Source organism: Labeo rohita, chromosome 7 (genome assembly GCF_022985175.1).
Source record: "Labeo rohita strain BAU-BD-2019 chromosome 7, IGBB_LRoh.1.0, whole genome shotgun sequence".
NCBI lineage: Eukaryota > Metazoa > Chordata > Actinopteri > Cypriniformes > Cyprinidae > Labeo > Labeo rohita.
Window position 1 is genome coordinate 13,086,316 of NC_066875.1, and position 24,393 is coordinate 13,110,708.

At 36.1% G+C, this 24,393-nt stretch overlaps 1 protein-coding gene across 1 annotated transcript in view; it reads right to left on the bottom strand.

The window, feature by feature from the left end:
* The window catches only part of trmt44 (tRNA methyltransferase 44 homolog), a 52,899-nt gene that overhangs the window by 12,850 nt on the left and 15,656 nt on the right, over positions 1-24,393 (bottom strand). The window contains exons 2-5 of the mRNA XM_051115956.1: positions 23,517-23,623; positions 21,692-21,875; positions 16,839-17,202; positions 1,602-1,718 (exon numbers count right to left, since the gene is read on the bottom strand). Of these exons, the coding sequence (XP_050971913.1) occupies positions 1,602-1,718; positions 16,839-17,202; positions 21,692-21,875; positions 23,517-23,623 (772 nt within the window). The remainder of the gene's footprint in view (positions 1-1,601; positions 1,719-16,838; positions 17,203-21,691; positions 21,876-23,516; positions 23,624-24,393) is intronic.

Here is a 24,393-nt window from a genome sequence, read left to right on the forward strand (position 1 = left end):
CAACACACAATCCCAACCGTGCCAGCTCTTTTAGAGAAATTACTCTTTTAAGAGGAAGATTGCTCTTCAAGATCACAATTGAAGCACCCAGGGGAACTCTCACAATACTTATCTGTGTTTGGGAAGGGAGAGGCCGCTGCCTGTGCCATAGATCCAACAAAGAAGTGGTGAATGGTGCTGCTTCTCACAGAGAGACGCTGCATTCGGCTCTGAAGAATAGAATAAGTAAGCAGATGCTACGCTGGCCTATTTATACCTGGATGTCCGGGGCATGGCCAGCTATGCAAATTCTGCACACCTAATTTCATTTGCCTTTTCTCATGATGTCAGAGGTGTTTGGGCTCCCAAGAGTGACCCCTAGTGTCATATACTCGACACAACGTCAGAGTGAACGACAGAAAGGGAACTGAGTGTTTACTGTTGTCTTTTTTGCATTATTGACACTCTTTTCCTATTTAATACTGTAAAGCTATTTTGACACAGTCTGTATTGTTAAAAGCGCTATATAAATAAGGGTGGCTTGATTTGACTTTTTACACCTCCACTGCAACAGCGCTACATGTCGGCATGCTGCCTACTGGCGCCAACAATATTCTTGAATCGAGATGCATTTACTTGAGAAGCAAAATGTTAATATTAAGTCTTATTTTCTGGAAAAAAAATCTAAATATTTCCTTTAAACAAGAAAAATATCTGACAGTGGGGCACAAAAAAAGAAAAAAAAAAAGTTTTGCCTTTGAATTAAGATTATTTTTCTTGCTCTATTGGCAGATATTTTTTTCCTGTTTTAAAGAGGACATGCCCATTTTCCACAAGTTGATATGATTCTTCAGGGTCTTCATGAAATGTCTGTAAAATACTTTGATTAAAATTCCTCAAATGACCCTTTGCAGGGAGTTTGACAGTCAATCTGATCAATCGTAACTCAGAAACTTTTTTGTCTGATAAACGAACCAGATAGGAAAGTAGATTAATCTCGGTGGACTTGACCTTAAAAATGGTGTGTACTGATGTCTTTCTGCGATTGAAACAAGATATAATCTAATGTTCATGCATGTTTATTGCATGCTTTAACTATTAAAAAAGGAAGAGATGATCGGTTCATGTGCCACTTGAACTGAGGCGCTACAACGTTTGAAAGTTTCCTGCTTTGTCTTGTCTGTCAGCATGCTGTAGTTTCCTATTTGCTCCGCGATGTATTTTTCACTGCACTGATGTGTGGGATGAGATTGCCACTGCACTCACTAAATTAGATAGTTTCAGACTCAAACAGCCTATAATAAACTTGCTGCATTTTCTTTTCAGCTTTTCTGAGGCGGCAAAAATGCCAGGAAAAAAAAAATAAAAAAGTAAAAATTTAATCCGATGACCCCTTAACTAAAACTGTGTATTCTGTATTCAGTATTCTGTTTTTTTTTTTTTTAGAAAACAAGACTTAATATCTTAAGTCATTTCGCTTATGTAAACGCATCTTGATTCAAGAATGTTTAGATATTTATTAGAAAACAAGACAAAAATACTAAATTAGAAAATAATTTTTGCAGTATTTTTTTTTTTTTTTTTTTACCTGGCATGCACAGAGCTAGAATAGGGCTAAATACCTCTGAACACCTGGTGGTTGTTTTTCAGTAGAGTCTGGAGACCGCCACACTCTTTCTTTAGTGCTTGCAGAGAAGACTGGTCCAGGAGGTTGACTACTTCATTAATCAAAAAACTACCTAAAAAGGCAAGGAGATGGAGTGAGGAGGATTAGAGGAGGAGAAGCCACAGCAGAAGAAGTGGCTTGCACTGATAAAAATCATTTTGTGGTAAAGTAAATACTACATTAAAAACAAATGTAATTTCTACATTCAATAATTTAGTGCAGGCTAGAATAAAAAAAAAGTAAATTCTATACTAGTACACAATTAAAGCTAGTAGAAATTAAAGTTTGAACTTATAAGCATATTATACTTGGAATTGTTAGTTATGTTTACAATGATTCTTTAAGTAATCAAAGTAATGATCCAGTTTTTCCCATTATGCACTGGGGCATGAATAATTAAAAAGGTTACATTTTTCACTGTTTTCGAATTGTATTTACACTATTTTATGGTTGCTTTTGTTGTTAGGTTTAGTAACTTACTGTTTTGTGACACCTACTCAAAACGACCCATTTATACTCAAACACTATCCACTGATTGTTACCGTCATTGTGTATGGTGTACTAAGTATTGAGGTCTCTGTGTTCATTTGAGTTAAAATTCTATTGTGGACATATTAAAAGGATAACAAGCTGTCTGCTTGCTTACATGTTTGTAAGTGAACCATGTGTTTTAAAAGCATACTTTGTTTTGTTGTGCTACATTGTTAAAGTAAATTTTATTTCACCGAGTGAAATGTACTTGAATGTTGCAGATTTAACTTAAAATAATTAAGTAGAAATTACTTATCAAAGTCTAACCGGCAACTTTAAATTTACTTATTAATTATACTTAATGTTTAAATTTACTTAGTTATATAAATTTTACTTAATTCAGTTTCTTTCAATAATAAATTGTACTTAAAATCTATGTGTGCAAAAACTTGCAAAATAAAAAAAGTAAATCTTACTTACGTTTTTTTTTTTTTTTTTTTTTTCAGTGTACTATTTATCATAATTATCAGAGTTTGGAGAGATAATCTACAGTGAGGCAGCCATTACTACAAAATAAGCAGACAGGCTGACTGTACATTATTCCACTTATGACGTGACTAATGAATAAAATAATAAAAAAAAAATTAATTTCAATTATTATTTGAGAAGGAAAAGACTGAATTGCTGACAAAGACATAGAAACTAGAATATAAGCACTCATGTAAACTGACAAAAACTAGTTTGCACTTCAAATAAGTTCTTGTTACCCCCAAAGGCACAGAATGTTTCTATATACAATCAACAAGCATACTTTTCAGGCACACTTAGAAGCAGCATCTAAAATCCCTCCTAGTACTCAAGGAACACATTTTACATGAGACTGTATGGAATCTACAGACCGAAGTTGTATTGCCATAGCAACCAGGAGCAGACACATAGGTTGTGAGAACTGATGTGCTGCAGAGACCTTTTCGTGACCAGTGCTCAGTGAACGCAATCTCTGATGGCTTGACCCACAAGTTCATCTGCAGATTCAGTGAATGTCAATTTGGGTGTGTTGAAGCACATCTAATAGATATACAACTGTCCTAACCTTAAGCTAGCACATACATCTCTTCTCAAGCATAATGATCCTCTAATGCTCTTCAGAAGTCTATACACATTTTAATCTCTACTAAAAGTTTAAGTCCACGCATTGGTGAGTAGGAAAACGTGCATATTTCGTAGTGAACAAAATATGTTCACTTATTTTGATAGGTTGAAAATGAAGGAATTGTACTTACAGTTGGCAATATGACCAGGCAACAGACATAAGTCCAATATCATAGATGCAAGACAACACTGCATCTTAAGTTGTGATACAACATCTAGTACAAATGTAATAATACATTTTGGGTCTTCCACCAGAGAGAATAAGGCAAATGTAAATTAATAGTGGGAGAATAGCTGAGTTTTGTTTGCAATTATACAGCCAAAAGAACAGAAAACAGAGAAAAAACAACCATGTACTCTGGGTGCACCCTCTAAATCACTTTGACAATAATCAAATCAAGTAATTTTTCTGGGGAAGTCTGCATATATAGATAACCTGTTTATTCTTTCAGTTCAATTTGGTGAACTAATTCAACTAGTTTAGCCCTCTAATAAAGAGTTTTACTAGTTTAACTAGTTCACCAAAAAGAACTGGTTCAAACAAATGATTTGTTTGTGAACCAGCCATCACTCCAAACTATTTGCCTGAGGCTATGAATTACAGGTAATAATGTTTTAAATAATTTTATAATTAAATAATTAAATAATGTGCAGTTTCCTGCACAGGCTGATCAGACCTGCACAGACCTTAATAGTTAGGGTTAGGGTTTACAAACAATAATATTCATAAAAAATATTATTTAACCAGGGTTACATTATATATTTGTATTTGCCTGCACTTAATAAAGAGTTTTACTGCTAATGCTTCCTACTGCTTACTACAAATTTCTTTACAGTTTAAATTTAAATGCATTAATTTGGTGCATTCTGAGAGCAAAATTAAGACCTTAAATGTGTTCAGTGTTCAATTGGAAAAGAATGAAAAAATGTCTCTGCTTTAACTTGGACTTGTGGACTCGTCTTTTTAGTTGTGACAGCATCACAGTCCACCTTGCATTCACAATAGCTAAGTTTCCATCCACTTTCTGCATACTGTTATTTTGTTGTTCTGTTATCAACGTTAAAACGTCTAAAGGTTCTCCAGCAGGGTTTCTACATATATGAACGAGTGAAATTTAAGACTTTTTAAGACCTTTTAATACCACTTTTTTATATGAAATTTAAGACCTAAATTTGTAATGGAAATACACATATTACATACATATATGTAATATTTAATGTGTTTAATGTAAAAAGAAAAATAAATTTCATCGCTGTCATAAATTATATTTATTACTAAGATATATAATAAACTTTTCATATCAGCAGATAATATTCCCCAGTAAAAGTACCACATCACCGAGATTTCTGGTGGTGTAAACAATTTATTCTGAAGCAATATTTTCATCAGTGTTCTATCAGCTTTTACATACTTAAATCTGCATAATTTTATTTACTTTTATAAAGGCCTATTTTTTTTTCTTTTGGAATGTATGCATCACCTTCCATGTCAAATTATTACAATTTATCAGTAAATAACACCATGTCCAGCCCGTTTCCAGCTAATTGGCCTTCTACCAATAAAATGGAAAGAATGTGTTCTCTATATATGTTCTACATATATGAACGAGTGAAATTTAAGACTTTTTAAGACCTTTTAATACCACTTTTTTATATGAAATTTAAGACCTAAATTTGTAATGGAAATACACATATTACATACATATATGTAATATTTAATGTGTTTAATGTAAAAAGAAAAATAAATTTCATCGCTGTCATAAATTATATTTATTACTAAGATATATAATAAACTTTTCATATCAGCAGATAATATTCCCCCGTAAAAGTACCACATCACCGAGATTTCTGGTGGTGTAGACAATTTATTCTGAAGCAATATTTCATTCAGTGGGGATAGGGGAGGGGTCTCTGTCAGAGATTTGTTTATAGAAATACTGTAGAGTATAAAAACATTGCCACATTCAACTAAATATTTTAAAATACAGGCTAAGTGTCACTAATTAAACAAGTATATACTTAGTTACTTGTCAGCTTCCACATGTGTGCTTCTTGTAAACAACTACTGGATATGCATATAAACACTCTTTTAATAAACAGAACAGAATAATCATGGCTGATAGTAAGACATGCAAATGTAAAAGAAAACCAAACCGGACACAAGAACAGCTGTTACTTCTTGCCCAACTTGTCAATGAAAACAAGAATATAATCAAAGGAAAATTTAGAGTTGGGATAACCTCCAAAACCAAAAAAGATGCGTAGGAAAACGTGTGTGCAAATAAATGTGGTGCATCTCTAAAATGTTTACATTCTGAGTCAGATTTGCTAGCAATAGTAATTTTAGCCCTGCCAAAAAAAAAAAAAAAAAAAAACTAGAGAAAACAATAGAAACCGTCACAGATTTTTTTTTTGTTAATGTTTTTACTGGTTGTAATGGGAAGCTGTAATTTTTAATGGTAGTTGTAATGGTGCCTGTTGGTCTCTACTGGTAATTGGTCACCTATATAATCAAAGGAAATAATACCCCCACGATTAAAGTGATACATTTTAAAAAGCTCATTATCATCAAATATTTCTAAAATGTTTACATTTTGAGGCTGATTGCTGGCAACAGCCATTTTTGGATAGTTTGGGATTTGGTCTTAGTGACTTAGGAGTCCTCTTCACTACTCCTAACGTTTCACAGATTTAGGAGCTAGTTTTAATGCTAAAACGCTTTGTAAAATACTCTTGGAGCAAAAATTTAGGAGTCCTAAATTTAAGACTGACACGCCCATGATTTTTAAGATTTTCATCTTTCTCCTAAGTTATGAGCTACTCTTAGCCTTAAGATGTTTTGCGAATACGGGCCCAGAAATATAAGAAGATGATGGCTAAGTGGTAAGAATGATACAGTAAAATTCTCAGTCTTGCATGTAGGAACAATCTTTAAAGCATACCATTTAACGCAGAACCTGATTTTACCAAGTACGACATGTTCCTGGATCAACATTTGTTTACCCTGGAACAACATTGTGATTAATCAATCAGATTTGAAAAAAAACTGTTTAAAGTTTTTGTGAAGTTTACGCTTACAATCAGTGTTTGGTGCTTGTACATCAGTGTCATTCATCTATCATATCCTCTGATTCAAGGGGATTACTCATGGGTAAGGTTAGGTTTAGGTGCAGGGATGTGGTCAAGATTACATTTTTGTATTAAAATGTTGTTCCAGGATCAACAAAATATGTTGACTCAGGAACACATCTAACTCAGCAAAATCAGGACGTGCACCATTTAACATGCAGTGAAGCGTGTTGTGTTTAGACATGGCAGAGAACACAGGGATTTATATGTTCAGATCATTTTAAGCAAAAAATTTCAGGGTTTCGAGACTCCAAAAGGATGTCATTTACAATGAAATTAAAGAACTTTGGGCTAAAATGCTCTGAAAATAACAATAACATCAAAACAATCAAAAACAACTAGCCACTTTTCCACTATCGGGCTGAACCATTCTCTTTGCTTAACCATTCCATTCCATGCCGATCGGGGCCAGTCAGCACGGATGCGGTTTCATCTTCCACTGTGGTGCCGATAATGGAACTCTTTGGAATGGAAATACAAATGCGTCAGTCGTTGCCTTGGTAACGCAATTGTAATGTAAACAGCGATATGGACGATGATTAGATATTTCTGTTTTTGGGACTCTAAATAACACAAAAAAATAACTCTTGGCACAAAAAAAAAAATAGATAGTGGAAAAGCGGCTAAACTATGTAAAGAGAAACAGTGCTTTAATGTGAACTACACCACAAACATGGCTGCTGCATGTAGTCTTTTATGTGAGACCATATTTATTTGCATTAAAGCCATTTTTCTCAACAGAAAGTTTCTAGAGAACACACTTGAGAAATTGTATTGATAAAAGGTGTTTCCATCAGCTAAATATTTTGAAGTATTAAACATTTTAAAAAAAAAAAAAAATAAAAAAAAAAATCCTTTGATGGAAACTTTGTTTAGTTAGCTAAAATCTGTAGCTATATATTTATATAGTTAACATATTTCAAACTCAAATCAGTACTTTTTAGGGGTGTAACAATACACCAATGCCATGGTTCGGTTCAGTTTATGGTTTTGGAGCCACAGTTTGCTTCGATTCTGTTTGCTTTGGGGGTAAGGTTCATAACATGGCACCAGCAATGCTAAAGAACACTAGATTCACTTTAACTTATAATAATAATAATAATAATAATAATAATAATAATAATAATAATAATAATAGTTCCTTTTGTTCATGTTAAATAATAGACTTTAAAATTATTGCTTTGTAAAGTGTTGCCAAAAGATCTATTGCCTTAAATTTAAATAAAATAAATAACGTCTAAATAATGCAAACAAGTCATTGGATACCCGAATAATAAGAAAATTATTTTAATCAATTATGTAATAACTCAATCTAACTCTCGGGAATCACAAGCTGAAAGCGCATTGAAAACAGTCTCTTAGTGCGCCAGTACATTATGGGTTAATAGCTTGAATGTTTAAATTGGCATGAATTAAAATGACGTACAAGTTACAATTCCGCCAACTGTCCAAAATGCGCAGTAGTCTTGTATTGCAGCGTGCAGTTTGCTTGCAGAGCAAATTAAAAAGTGGGTATTATGTAAGGTCATTTGTGCATTTTGAGAGAGTGGGAGAAGATGCATACCACTCAATCCCAATTACTCACACGTTTTGTGAAATTCCGTCTCACAGAAAGTTTTAGAATGACTGATCTGCTCTGATAATGTTTGAATTCAACCTACATGCTACAGAGCATTAATGTTTGTGGGACTTTGTAACAGCACGCTGAAAACATCAGCTAAACTCTATTCAGAACATTCTTTTTTACAATAGTGCTCTCATTATAATGTTATCTTTATGACAGTACTTATTAATGTTCTACATTTCTGTTTTGAGCTGCGCGTACTGAAGAAGGCCAGTGCAAGGAAGAAATTTGATATAGCAGGTTTTTTAACAATGGGATTTAACTCATCAGATTTGTCTCATATACAGTAGAATAAACTTCATTATTTATACTACATAACGTTAATGTTATTAATATTATAGGCTATCTGCACAACATTCCCCAAATGCACAAGTGAATTTGCCTTCTGCACTGCTCCGAATGTGTAACTGTTGACGACTGGTTAGGACAATAATTAAGGGTATACAATTAAACAACTACATATTTCCTTAAAAAATAATAATATACAGAATTGAATAACAAGTGCTACTGAATAGTATGAGCAGCTATTACATACATATATATATATATATATATAAATCCCGCATGTGTTTTGACGCCGACAAAGGGATCCACCCATTCACCCTCCTCTTGACGTAATCAGCACATAATCAGGGGGTAATCTTGTCAGAAGTGGTACCAGGTGTAAACAGTATGTGTCTCCATTGTCCATTTGTGATCTGATCGACCAAAACGCATCTTAATACCAAATGTAAACAGGGGACGGCAGGGGACGGGGTAGGCCAGAGTATTACGGTAACATTTTGTGAGTGGTGTATCGCGTTTTTTCGGTTTGGTTTGAATACTGTCACACCCCTAGTACTTTTAGTCTAATTATTTACTTCTGTGGGAGGTAGCTGTGTAATAAACAGGATAATGTACATCCAGCTGGATGTTATCACAAAATAAACTCCTTCAGGGTGATATAAGACCTAATCACCTTGTAGGGTAGAAATGCTTGGATCAGTTCAAATGTCACCCGAATCCGCTATTAAAATTAATTCTTCCATCCACCCACCTGAACCTATGATTTTCTCTGATTTAGATATCTGTACCCATCCCCCACAAAATGTCAAATTGCAATTATTCTAATTCTCAGTGGCCACGTTCACACTGTCAGTTTTTGGGATTGACAACCGCATTTACTTACAGGCATGAGTCTCGAAATGTCCCGTTCACACAGCAGCTCACAGTCGCTTTTCGAATATTGTCTGTATAAACATGCAACAGGAGTCAAGCTCGTATTCCTAACGAGTAACCATAGCGACAGTGACCAAAGCAATATCAAAGATGACGACGTCTGTAAAACTGAAAGTATTACCACTTTCTGACATGACAAGAGTCCAATCAAGCCGCAAGTTCATCCATCAAATCATCATTAACGACAGCAGCTTTTAAATATTAGCGTACAGCAGAGCATTTGAGCCGCACACTGAACACAAAACTGACGGGAGGGAGTGGCTCCGGTGGAGACTGGATATAAAATTTTCAGATGACACACAGCTCAATACTCCATCACTGTAAGTTAGCAAAACCACACATGAAAGCACGCAACACGTGCTTTCCTAACGAGTAACCATAGCGACAGTGTGGCTCTCTTGCACTGAATGACGTGACAGACAACTAGTTGTCCAGTCCTGTTCCGTTCACACAGCACGTGTGTTCAGAGAATGCGGTTGTGAGTCCTGAAAATTTATGGGTATGAGTTTGGTTATAGAATACGGTTGTCACACCCGTAAATAACCGTACTGCAGGGGTGCCCAACCCTTTTCCTGGAGATCTACCTTCCTGCAGAGTTTAGTTCCAACCCTGATCAAACACACCTGTCTGTAATTATCAAGTGCTCCTTCAGATCCTAATTAGTTGGTTCGGGTGTGTTTGATCAGGGTTGGAGCTGAACTCTGCACGAAGGTAGATCTCCAGGAACAGGGTTTAGCACCCCTGCCATACTGTGTGTGAACGTAACCGTATTAAGGACTCAAATACAGTATTGACAACCGTATTCTGCTGCTGCGTGAAAGTGGCCAGTGTTAAGTATGATGACATGGCAGGCATGTCCAGAGGGGTAGAGCCCTTCACGAGAGGGCCCGAGACACTCAGGCCCTAGCCCGGCCCTTGTCCGACAGAATTCTCAGTCAGAGTCCGGCCTGAGTCTGTATTTTTTTTCCCTTCTTCCAAAACAGCTTATACTACTGTTTCAGCTATTAAAATAGTTCAGTTTTGTATAAAATGGCAAAGTGATTATATTTTGTTTAGTTAATTTAGAAAAAAAAAATCTGGAGCATTTTTTATTTGCTAAATGTAAGGTTTTTTTTTTTTATGTAAAGACCAAGTGGCCAGTGGCAAACAGTGAGTTGATCATAGCCTATGTTTGATCAATTTAGCCTTCTCAAATTATCACGACTTGCCTAAAATAAATCTATAGATATAAAACAGCTCAAGCATATCACAATATTATATTAAACGCTTAACCTATATACATGTGTGGAGAGTGAAAGCTGAAGCACGCTTTACAGGACATGGAGATGCCAGCACAATCACTTGCATTGGAAACATTTCAGAATACGCCATCATTTTTGCTCATAAAGGTAAGCGTAATACATTGTTCCAAACTATAAAGGGTCTACTTTTATTTGTGTGCACTCACAATATCAAAAAAACATTGTGCTTTTATAAAACAAAGAAAAAAAAACAGGATGTGCGTTCTGCAGGAGCGCTTCTGGTAAACCGAAACTCAGCAAATAGCCTACTTGCCTTACTAACTTGATAAATAAATCTATAGAGAGCTTTGAATTACTATTTTAAAATGAAATTATTCAAATTGAAAATAAAAGCTCTTACATTATAAAATCCTTAATCCATCTAGATGCATCTCTCTCTAAAGGCGCATTACAATAAGGAGATGGCGAGTCAGGATCATCAACTTCGTTTTTGCGATACTTACTCAGAAAACACTAGTTTATTAATAAATAATTAAAATATCACCTTACTATTTACCCCCGACACATTCATGGTAATTACTTTTGCCGGTGCTTTGCGGCAAGCTTTAGCCTATTGCGTGCACTTGAACGCGGATCTCTTTCAGCTTTCAGTTAAAGGCATGCTCACTGCTGCTTCTTCTGACAGGACACTAAACACCGTCCAAGCCGGTCATCACAGTCGCGGTAACCTGGTCTCGTTTGTGTTGTTTCCATCAGCGTGGCAATTTTTTTTCATCACCATTAATGGGTGTCTAAAATATAAAACTAAATAAAGCTGCGAGCAGCAACGATGGGCCCTCGCCGCCAGCGCATCCGCAACCCTGGTGCCATCAGAAAAACGGTGCCCAGCGGGCACATGCATTGACAGTAACCCTGTGGCAGTTTGGATTGAAGGGTCACAGCAATGAAAGGGTTAAAAGCAAAGTGCTTGTAAGTCATTCTGATAAACTAATAATGAGCTGAAAAAGATTCCTTATCCTATGAGGTCATCTTGTGTTCATCCTTGGTATTACAGTGTTCATCTGCTAGTTTACAAGCGTGATATTTTAAATGTTTCTGCGATCTCTGAAAACATGATAAACATATTTCCTAACAATGACTTGTTTTTCCATATGTAAAAAGTTGTGAAGATTTAGCATAATGCACTGTAAATGCACTCCGTCTCTCTCTCTCACACACGCACACACATACACACAAGCACTCAGGCACAAACCACCCCTCCTTCACACACAGAGTTAGAGAGAGTTAGAGTGAGAGCAGATGTTTAACAGTTTTTTAATTTTCTATTTTTAGTAGAGTATTTTATATCGATGGAACTAAGCATTTATTACTCAGAATGACTAGTTCTATGTATGTAAAAACAAATTTGAAGTGTTTGGTTGCTGCATTTTAAAGTTATGGTTATGTTTTTTACTGCTACTTTAATAAATCATCATAAATCAACCATTCAAGATATCCCAAATCCACTCACAATTTAACATCTTCAGTATGTTGGCATCATGTTGACAAAGTTTGGTGTAAATTCATTGTTTTTTGTAGGAGTAGTATTCATTCATTCACAGCTATATTTTTCCAAAAGTCCACATTCAAATCAAAATAGCAGACTTCCTGTTGGTCGCAGCTAATGGATGCAAATTAGAAAGTTGTCCGGCTTGATGAGAACAATATACATACCGAGTTTGGTATCTGTACCTTAAACTAACCCCCCGACTTTTGACAAAAGGTGGCGCTATAGAGTGCCTCCTCCACGCCCATTTATGAGCCTTTGCCAGTATCTAACTCTCATTAATACTGATGTGTGTGTTGAGTTTCATGAAAATCTAAGCTTATTAAGTGCCCCAAAAGCATAGAAAACAAATGTTAAAGTTTGACTAATGACATAGAGTGCGAAAGTTGTTCAACTTGATGAGTTCTATATGTGTACCGAGTTTCATATGTGTACGTGCAAGTATGTGTGCTATATGACCCTCCAAATTCCAGGGGGTGCTGTAGAGTCCCCTTGCCACGCCCATGTACCAGTCTCTGCCCGGTCCTAATGGCCGCAGATTCCAAGGTGTGTGCCAAATTTCAAGAGTTTTTGAGCATGTTACGGGCCCCAAAACCTTGACGAAAAATAAGAAGCATAATAATAATAACATAGCTGCAAGCAGCGATGGACGGGCCCTCGCCGCCAGCGCATCCGCAACCCTGGTGCCATCAGAAAAATGGTGCCCAGCGGGCACATGCATTGACAGTAACCCTGTACCAGCTTGGATTGAAGGGTCACAGCAATAAAAGGGTTAAAAGCAAAGTGCTTTTAAGTCATTCTGAAACAATGAGACTGAGATGGGATTAGAGTTAAAAAGATTCCTTATCCTATGAGGTCATCTTGTGTTCATCCTTGGTATTACAGTGTTCATCTGCTAGTTTACAAGTGTGATATTTTAAATGTTTCTGCGATCTCTGAAAACATGATAAACATATTTCCTAACAATGACTTGTTTTTCCATATGTAAAAAGTTGTGAAGATTTAGCATAATGCACTGTAAATGCACACTGTCTCTCTCTCTCACACACGCACACATACACACAAGCACTCAGGCACAAACCACCCCTCCCCCACACACAGAGTTAGAGCGAGAGAGTTAGAGTGAGAGCAGATGTTTAACAGTTTTTTAATTTTCTATTTTTAGTAGAGTATTTTATATCGATGGAACTAAGCATTTATTACTCAGAATGACTAGTTCTATGTATGTAAAAAAAAATTTGAAGTGTTTGGTTGCTGCATTTTAAAGTTATGGTTATGTTTTTTACTGCTACTTTAATAAATCATCATAAATCAACCATTCAAGATATCCCAAATCCACTCACAATTTAACATCTTCAGTATGTTGGCATCATGTTGACAAAGTTTGGTGTAAATTCATTGTTTTTTGTAAGAGTAGTATTCATTCATTCACAGCTATATTTTTCCAAAAATCCATATTCAAATCAAAATAGCAGACTTCCTGTTGGTCGCAGCTAATGGATGTAAATTAGAAAGTTGTCCGGCTTGATGAGTTCTATATACATACTGAGTTTGGTGTCTGTAGCTTAAACTAACTCCCCCACTTTTGACAAAAGATGGCGCTATAGAGCACCTCCTCCACACCCATTGATGAGCTTTTGCCAGTGTCTAACTATCATAAATACTGATGTGTGTGTTGAGTTTCATGAAAATCTAAGCTTATTAAGTGGCCCAAAAACACAGGAAACAAATGTTAAAGTTTGACACGTTGCCATGGCAATAGCATTTAATGTATCAACAACCCCTTTACAGATTCTGATCAGCCGTGTTTTGACATTATTCTGATGAAGTTTGAAGCAAATCGGGTAAAAATAACCATGTGATATCAAAGCATTTTTAAAAGAGACACACTTCCTGTTGTCAGTTGGTGGCGCTATAACTTTGACTCCTAATAGTCACATCAACCTGATCGGCATCACACATCGAACAAACCCCTGAAGTTTCATCAGAATCAGATAATGTGTGCAATAGTTATTAGCCATTTCCTGTTTCTCATTTCTCGCCATAATTTTAATGCCTCGCCATGGCCAAACCGTTCGAGATATCTAAAATCCCCTCACAATTTTTTTTATCCCCAATGTCTTGAGATCAGGTTGACCGAGTTTGGTGGCAATTGGTTAAAAAACCTAGGACTAGTATATCAAATTCCAGAGCATGCGTTTTTGACAAAACCCAGAATAACCAACTTCCTGTTGGGATTAGCTAATGACATAGAGAGCGAAAGTTTTTCAGACTGATGAGTTCTATATGTGTACCGAATTTCATATGTGTAAGTGCAAGTATGTGTGCTATATGACCCTCTAAATTCCAGGGGGCGCTGTAGAGTCCCCTTGCCACACCGGTGTACCATTCTCTGCCCGGCTCTAATGGCCGCAGATTCCAAGGTGTGTGCCAATTTTCAAGAGTTTTTGAGCATGTTAAGGGCCCCAAAACCCCCCCAAAACCTTGACAAAAAATAATAATAAAGAAGAATAATCCTTCGAAAAACAATAGGGCTCTCGCCCTTTCAGAGCTCGGGCCCTAATAATAACAAAGAATCCTAAGGAAAACAATAGGGCCTTCGCCCTTTTAGGGCTCGGGCCCTAATAATCCTTAGGGGATCAATAGGGCCTTCGCCCTTTTAGGGCTTCGGGCCCTAATAATCCTTAGAAAAACAATAGGGCCTTCGCCCTTTTATGGCTCTGGCCCTAATAATAATCCTTAGGGGATCAATAGGGCTTTCGCCCTTTTATGGCTCGTTAAATTTCATCTAACAGTAGGGGGGGGGACAATAAACATAAAATTTCTCAAGAGTAATTACTGAAGGGGACACAAATAATACAGCCAAAATTGTACTTTTAAGGACAGATATGTGTACACAGCATGTTTAAATATGAGTTTGGTTCATAGGTTCATCACGCGGTCATATTATAATTATAATATGGCAACACCTTCTCACTCCCAACATTTGTGAACATATAGTGATGTTTTGTAAATTATTAGTTCATCATTATCTAATCACTTGTAAATGAGTTATAACTTAATCTACAAAGCATAGATAAAAAAATACTAATATATCACTTATTAATCGTTTATGAATGCATAGTCATGTTTTGTAAATGATTAGTTAATAATTATCTAATTACTTGTAAATTACTTGTAAATGAATTAATAAAACATACTCAAATTGTTAGCATATCACTTAGTAATCTTTTATAAATGTTTGTAAATGATTATTTCATCATTAACTAATTGCTTATAAATGACTTACAACTGAACGTTATTATAAAGTGTTTCCCACTTTGTTCTACATTTGTTCTACAAAGTTACTTATAGTTAGTAGAATGTCTAAACTGGACTATCAAAATAAAGTGTAACCATTAGTCTTAGTAAGTAACGTGTGCAAACAGCATCAAAAGCCACATAATGACACTCAGCTACTGCGAACAGTAGTATCACAGTACAGGCATAGTAATTCTCAGTCCGTTTAGTCAATGAAATAAACTAGACCAATTAGGAGGTACCGAAACCTATTCTATGCGCGAATGCACAGATCAACAGGTGAGAAATCCCCCCACTGCGAAGAGCAGAACAGCATAAACAAATAATCCTCCTTTAGATTTAGATGAATAAAACAGCAAAAAGCTACTTATCAATCCGTACGCTTCCAACTGCGCTGGAATACAACCTGCGTTTATATTATTTAACTACATACACAGCACCGGAATACAACCTGTAAAAGAATATCAACTAGTAATTTAGAATAATATAAACAACCAACCACTTACCTAAAATAGAGCAAAAAAGGGAAAAAAAAATACCGCAATCCTTGAATGGGTAATATTCCAATATCAGCGTGCACACGCAGATATTCTGAACTGGTTTCAGAAGAGGCGAGAAAGGCAAAGATGATTGGAAGATTGAAGGTGCTTGGTTCACCCGGATGTGCTATAGCCAACCAACCACTCAGTGTCAGTCACCTGACTTTGTTTACATTAGGTCTCGGGCGGGAAGCAGAATGGCGTCATTTAAGGTAAGACCGTGGTGACGGTCTGAGTGAGGTCGAAATTGATTGTGTTGAATATAGGGGCATCTATTTTTTAGATATTCAACCGCAGCAAGCCCACTGATCTGCCAAATAACGTCATATTGAGCAACACCCAACACATCGGTAGGTCTACAATATTAGCCTAACATCAGTTCACACACAGGCTTATCCCCGTGTTAGTGGGTGACAAGATACAGTAAACTAAGCTTAGTAACCTTATAAACGCTTATAGAAAAATGCATCAGATATCATCATTTTTTGTCATGATTAATTTATTAATGATCCAGCATCATCTGTATTAAAGAGAAAGAATCACTTCACCCAATGTTTAAAGTGAAAAAAAAAAAAACAGCCTAAGTTACTTACACATATCTACTGAAGAACTTTGCGCTCTCCCACTCGTGAGTGCATCAGTAAAGGAGGGGAAAGCAGGCAGTGGACCAAACCACTGTTAGGTAAGGAAGGAGGGACTTTTTCTTTTTCTGAACTTAAAAAGTTTTTTTGCGTTTATATTACTTAACTACATACACAGTTATTTTAAGTATATGTCCATTATATTATTTACAATACACAGAGTTGCTTGTAATGATATTTTAAGGGGGGACAACCCTCAGATAGAAGGAGTCCTGTCTCCCCTGTGATTTACGTCTATGTCTACGTCTACGTCTATGTCCAGCAACAACATTGTGGTCAATAAAACAAAATGCATATGAATTATAATTAATATGCAATAGAATTATTCTTACCTCCTGTGTTCCAAGCATCACCACAATTGCTGCTCTCCGTGTTCTTCTCAGTCAGACTCAGCAAGGCCTTTGCTACCCTTAGAACCACTGCATCCACAAAATCCCTTGGAAGGGCTGCGCAGTTCCTAATGGTCTGTGTCTTTTCTCTTGGTTGGAAGCCATTTACCCAGTCTTTCACTGGGGTTGAGATATTCTGTCCATTGTCGTTGTGATCAGGTCTATAATGGCCATGTTTATTGACATTCATACTGACCCCTGAGCTTGTGAATAAAGCTTCACGCCTCCTGATATAATCACTTCGCCGCTTCTCTACCAGAGCCTCTTCGGCCTCTCTGTACCTCCTTCCTTTGCCTATTATGCACACCTGCAAAAGAGAAGGACATGGCAGAATGAGGCTTACAGAGATTCTGAATAGCGTGGCTAGTTTTGACCTTATTTTTACATCAGCAGTTCTTGAATGCCTCTCAACCAGATTTTTCTGCACAAGGTGGTAACTGACCATATGCACGGAGCATTCTTTAAAACTTCCGCATAATAATGAGCCAGCTCGTAAATGTCTGGTGTAGCTCATTTTATATGTGCTATAGACCAATTTTGAGTAGACATCACAGTGACATCACTTGCAGCTGCACGCACATAGTGGTTGCAGAAAAAGTTAAATGGGTAAAATCCATGGAATAAGAGAAAAAAAAATATTTCTGTGCCTTTTGATGTCAAAATTGGAATGCAAATAATTTTTATAGAATACTGTTGTCAAAGACGCCATTTGAAGCTAAACGCAGACGTTTAAACAGACATACTATGGATAAAAACTGCTATGATTACTCTACTTTTAAAGCATAAATTTGATTTAAACAATAGATCTACATAATATTCACATAAGCTGTTCATACGGGATGTATTGTATTAGCCCTACAGTAACAGAATGAAATATTATTTAAATCTATTACTATTAACGTTTTTACATAACTTTTTTTTATTTTATCTCACAATTTTGACTTTTTTTACCCTTACAAATGCAAGAGTATATCTCCTAATTCAGACTTTATAACTCGATTTAACAAAAATTAAGCATTCTGGGTTCAGGCAGGCCTTGTAGTCAAGCTCCGCTATCAGCTGATTGAAAAATTTAAAACCCAGCCCCTATTAGCTTACCCGATTCCTATGCACTCATTTCATTGTCATTGTTGCATGCTCTGTTGGGTTTTTTTTTGTGCTGCTCTCCTATTCTTAAAATGGGAGCGTTACCCCTGAAGCTGCTGCCATTTCCCTGTCTTGGCTTTCATGGAGCTCATGAAAATGACAGGGAATTTCGAACAGAGCCATACGCCAAATGTAACTTTGCAAACATGCCAATAAAATTGATTTAAAAAGTTATCTATTGTGTTCTTTGACTTAAGAGGTCCTGACTGAAGAAGTGAGTTTGTTGTGGGGTATGATCTCGGAATTGCAAAAATAAAATCAGAATTTACAAATATAAAATCAAATTGAGCTTTTTTTATTCTTTTATTCCATGGCTCCATAGACTGCCACATGAACCGCCCACAAAAAAAAACACCATCCTTTTTCGGATCTGTAAGACTATCCCACTATCTAACGTCAATTTCGTTAAATAACAGTGCTTATCGCTGGGTGACAAGCTCTTGTAATATGTGAATAACATTTTGAAAATTACATCAATATAATCTATACTCTTTTTAAATCTAAGTATTTTGTACCGTATCCATGTAATTCTCTAGCCGTAAAGGCTATTTCTCTAAGGTTTTCTGCAACCATGCTGCGTGTGCATCCCAAATGTTTACAAACGGATAATTAGCCTGTATATAGGTGGAGACTCGAGACTACTCTCCTGCCTCATTCTTATCAGAAACCGAGAAAAATAATAATTCACTTTTCGTTCATAAAGACGACATGAAAAAAATATTTTTCACAGAAAACAACAACTTTTTAAGATGAAAATAACATGAAATTACCCTTATAACCAGAACATAGGCGCAGTAGAGTATCACTCATTGGCTGCAGCTGCCATTTGAACTCCCATAGTTTTTCATATCTTGCTTTTTGATTTATTATAAAATTACTAGTATAACAGATTTTAGTACTTTTACCGCACTGAAGTATATAGTATAGCAAGTGCAGAAAGTCATTAAAATACATACATAAATAAGCTCAGACACAAACAGCCTGTAAGGATGAATTACTTAAATAATAATAACTACATAACTTAATAACTACATCCTTTTACATACATTCAATAAGTTTTATCTTGAACTGTAAAAGCTATTAAATAGCCTATATTCAACCAACACAAACTTGTTACTGCTGTAGTTTTGTTACCCTGAATTTAGTCTGAATCATTTTAATAGACAGCTCTGTTTTTGACATCGGCTTGTCAGATGTTTCGGTCAGTTATTACTGTGAATCATATCAAATGACTCGCGCATATTTAGTGGATTTACTCATGTGATTTTTTTTACACTAGCGTTTGTCATTCTTGGAATGGTATACATGGACGTTTGGTCCTCTTAGACAAACAAAACTTTTCTTTGAATTGTGAATGGATTATGTAGAGAAAACGAGCAAAGGACACTCCTATTACAACACAGTACAGTTGACCGGAAATGACTGAGCTGGCCTGTCTAAAACAAGGAAGTAATGCAGTCAATTGAGATTGCCTGTGAAAAGCACATATTTACACTAGGGGTCTGCGATAATGGCAAACAAATGGTTAGCTTACAGAAGTAACAGAAATCAACTTTTTCAATAAGTTTAAACTGATTTTTATCTTTAAGGATATTTTTTATCTTCATAAGGCCATTTTTTCTAGACTAATTAAATCTATGCATCATCTTTTGTATCAAAGTCTTACATTTAAACAATTTGAATAGTATAAGGACACTACAGGGCTGTTACCAATTAAATCAAATTATCAACAAAATGTGCCTTTGCAATGCAGAGGTGGAACAGAAACTGCATTTGAAGTGGCATTTAGATGCATTAACACAAGATACATCATGCAGCTCAGAGGGAACATGAATGCATTTAACTTGCAGTTACAAATAATATTTTGTATAAATGTTTTAAAAACAAAACATTGAATACTGATATTTGAAATATACTTTAAAGTGGACATATCATGAAAATCTGACTTTTTCTGTGTTTAAGTTCTATAAATGGGTCCCCGGTGCATCTACCAACCCTTTAACTTTGTTTTGGTAAGCCTTTCAACCGTGTGTGAAAAAATGAGCCACTCAAATTTTACACCCCGTGACATAGTAAAAGGCACCTCTTCACACCCCTTAATCTGCACATTTCCACCCGTGGTGTCACCATTCTGTTTTTGCAAGCGACAACGGTTTATCAGTCCTAAGGACAGGAAAGTCTGAGGAAAGCATGATAACTGACTGCACAGACAAGTACAGAACACCATTTAGATTCCCAGCGTCAGAGGAGACCCGTGGATTTATTTATTTATTTACTGTATATTACGCTGCTCCCACACAGATCTGATATAAACATGCAGTTTCTTTACCAGCTGTTTTCATTCACTGACATAACCAACTGTTTTTGTAACTCATGGGTCTTTAACATAAACTTGTGTGTATCTGACAGTTTAAGCGCAATAAGACACGAAAGAAAACTTAGTTTAGTACTTGCATGACATGTGAGAGCCGCTTTCTGTGTGCATGCTTCAGATATGTTCACTCAGGAAACTGTATATCAGAAGTTGTAAATAATATGTCTTGAAAATGCATGATTTTAGCACAATAGACATAATAATCAAAACCAAACAGATGTTTTTGGCAGAGTATCTGATGTATAAGCTGTAAAGGCACAGACCTATTCTGGAAAAGGGGGCAGGGAGCAGCAGCTAATGTGTATTTAAAGAGGCATGCACAAAAACAGCGTGTTTCTGTTTCCACTCAAAATAGGCATTTCAAAATTGTATAATAAATTATCTGTGGAGTATTTTTAGCCGAAACCTCACAGACACATTCTGGGGACAACTGAGACTTATATTATATATCGTAAAAAGGGGCATAATAGGTCACCTTTAAATATAAAATTATAACTGCCAGTAGGAGACCACAAGTCACTGCATGAGTAAGTCATTGAACCATTCATTCAACCAATTCATTCAAAACGCTGATTCATTCAGGAAGGAAACATTAACTGTCTTAAAGGGATAGATGACCCAAAAGAAAATTTGCTGTCAAGTCATTGTTTATATGTAAGAAGATGAGCTGAAGACTAGTTTATTCACTTTATATATGCTTTAGACATATAAAACATTTATGTTTCACATAATTTTTGGGTGCTTTAATAATATAATTGTGAATACATTTTGTCATTACGTGATTATGTAAACAAACTACTTAATTCACAGAAACTACATTTATAGAAACCAAATGTCCAAAAGAACCAATTTGCGGGGATTTCCCTGTTTGCCTGAGGCTACTGATTACAGGTAATAATGTTGTAAATAATGTTCAGTTTCTTGCAGACAGATTGTTTTGCTTCATAAGACCTCAATATACTGTCAGGAGCCAGGGGTATTCATTTTGTGTTCCTTGATATGCTTTTTTTACTCTCAAAAATGGGCAGCTGTTGACTTCCATTTTATGAATCACCAAGGACCACGGTTTCAGCTAAAAATCTTAACTGTTCCACCGAAGAAAAAAAAAAGTCACCTACATCTTGAACTCTATATGCATTTTAATAGACTAAATCATGTAGTGAAAGTATGCACTCTAAATGCACACACACACACACACACACAAACACACAAATTAGTTTAACATGACGTAGTGTATGCTTGTACTCTCTGGCTGTGTGATACATGACCAACCTACACGTTTAGTGGAGGGTATCCTCAGACAGTCCTCCTCTGTGTAAAAGCCACACAATGTGCTGACATCAGTGACGAAGTCAATGTACTCCTTATACTGAGATTTCTTACATTGTCTGCGTTGGTACCTCCCACAGAAGTCAAAAAAGCAGCATGGAAGCACAAAGTAGCGGCATGAGTAAGATGATCTAGAGGAGACAGGATAGGATAGAGGACATAATAACAATTAATACAATTAAGTAAAAACTACAAATCTACAAAAAAAATCTAATGTTTTAAGGAAATAGGAAAAATATGAAAAAAAAAAAAAATTCTGTGAGTGATTCACTAGTGAGTTGGACCCTTCTAGAGTAGCTGAGTTTGACCTCATTTCAAACACTACATAGAATTCTGGTGATGTCGGTCCTTCATGTGAACAACTAACTACAGTCAGTAAATGCGTCACAAATCTAGCCGGTGACCTTCAGTCCACTCACCACCAGATGTCACCCTCTCACTCCATTGACAATCACATTACACTGACTGTTGCACCACACCCTGGACTACGTTCCCCATCAATCAATGCACTGATCACTTGCATCCAATCAGAGACTCTATAAAAGCCTTGGACTTTCCCTTGCCATTCATGGAGTATTGTATTGTGTTTAGCAACTTTACAGAGCCACCTTGTCTATTCTTAGCCTAGTTCTATCGTGTTTCTAGTCAGTTAATCCTTGTCTTGTTTTCTAGCCTTGTTACATCGTTTTGTCTGTTTCACTGCCTGCCCTTTGGATCTCTAGCCTGTCTTATCGGATTACCCCTTTTGCCTAGCCCCTTGGATTACGTTCGCCGTTGACCGACCCTCGCCTGTTCTGGATTACACTTTTGTCTTGCTCTTACTACCTGTTTGCCGATGTCTGACCCTGCCTGTTTTTGACCATGTCTCTTCACAATAAAGTTATGTAGATGGATCTGCCCGCTTCCCGTCTCCCTCACTTTGTAACAACATGTTTAATGAAATGTCTCAGTGGTATTATAGGTCACTCATATATACTATTGCTTTACCATTATTCTCTTATTGTGAGCATTGTAAGCATCTCTATGATATGTAATCACTTTCACAAGAGTCCATTCTGAGTATCTTCTGGTCTGGATATTTAATTTTTTTGCTTGAATTACCAATGATACATCCAAGACGGTAAAAAACATTAAAGACATTCCCTGCATATGAGAGATGATAAGCACTGTCAAAGTGAAACACGTAAAACCTTGTCTCCTCAATGGTCTCTTGACAAGTCTTCATTTTAAAGTATTAGTTGACCCTCCACTTGTTCCAAATCTGTATGGTGCTCATCAATTGTTTGAATACCATTTTTCAAAATATTTTCATTTGTGTTTAACAGAAGAATTGAACTCATGTAGATTTGAAACAAGTTGAGTGTGAGTAAATGATGAGAGAATTTTCATTCTGGAAGTGAGCTAACCCTTTAGGTTTCTCTTAATACAGAAAAAAAACAATATTTAGAACAACATTAATAACAAAATCAGAGTGGCATATTATCTGTGACAAATTCAGTTCACCAAGACACCAAGTTTTGCATTACATTACAGAGACAGTATATTACTACTTTTTTACAATTTAAAATACCTGTATCTTAAAATTTATTCCTGTGATGAAAATGCTGAACACTTCAGTTTGCAGTGTCACATGACCATTCAGAAAACTTTGTAATATGCTGATCTGGCACTTCAGAAACATTTCTTAATATAAATGTTGAAACACCAGTACATGATTTTTGTTCAGATGTCTTCTCAACACTAGTGCTAGATGTCATATGCTGATTACTTGCCTGGCTGCTATTACAGGGATCCATGGTGTAAGCTCATCTGAGTGGTTTCCAATCAGCCAATCTGTGGTGGGGAAGAGGAAGTCATTGCTGGGTGTGATGGCATTTTCCTGCAAAAGATGAGATCACCCTGTTACAGGCTAATCAGTTTGTTAGATGAACATGGTGTTACAGACACACACCCATATCACTTGTACCATCAATATTTATTAATATATTTATTAATTTATATTCTATTTACTGTATTAACCCACTTTCCTTCATTAAAGAACTGTAATTTCCTGTTTGACCGAGTATTTGTTTTGCATCTAGTACCTCCTGTGGTGTCCTTCTGAGTGTTTCTCTTTCTGAAATATATATTTGGCGGTTACATAGTACATGTTCTAGTGAGTCCTCCTCCTGACAACACTCACACAGACATGTTGGATGTTTTCCAATGAGATGTAACGTCTTATTTATTCTTGTGTGACCCACTTTTAACCTTGATATTATATTTTCCTCCTTGGTACTTTGCCCCGTCATCCTCATCCTTCCCACTTCCTTCTGGATGGTATTAACTGCTGGTGATTTTAATATCCATGTTCTTATATTTGTTCTGTGAATAATTTACTTTTCTGAGATGACTAAACAACAGCTTTTGCTGTCTTCTCCGGGGAAAAAACAGCAGAAAGAGCCTGTTAATGAAGCACTGCGTGCCATTACAAGCTAAAGCTACAGTTCAGCGTGATTTCGGAAATTTTTAAGGAGGAATTTTTACCAATTGCTGACATAATTGGATTTTTGGAGAAAAAGATGAGACTGATCATTAATAATTTTGATAATATTCAGACAGCTGTTCGGAAAGTTAAGCAAGACTCGGCCAAAGTTAACCTAATCGTAG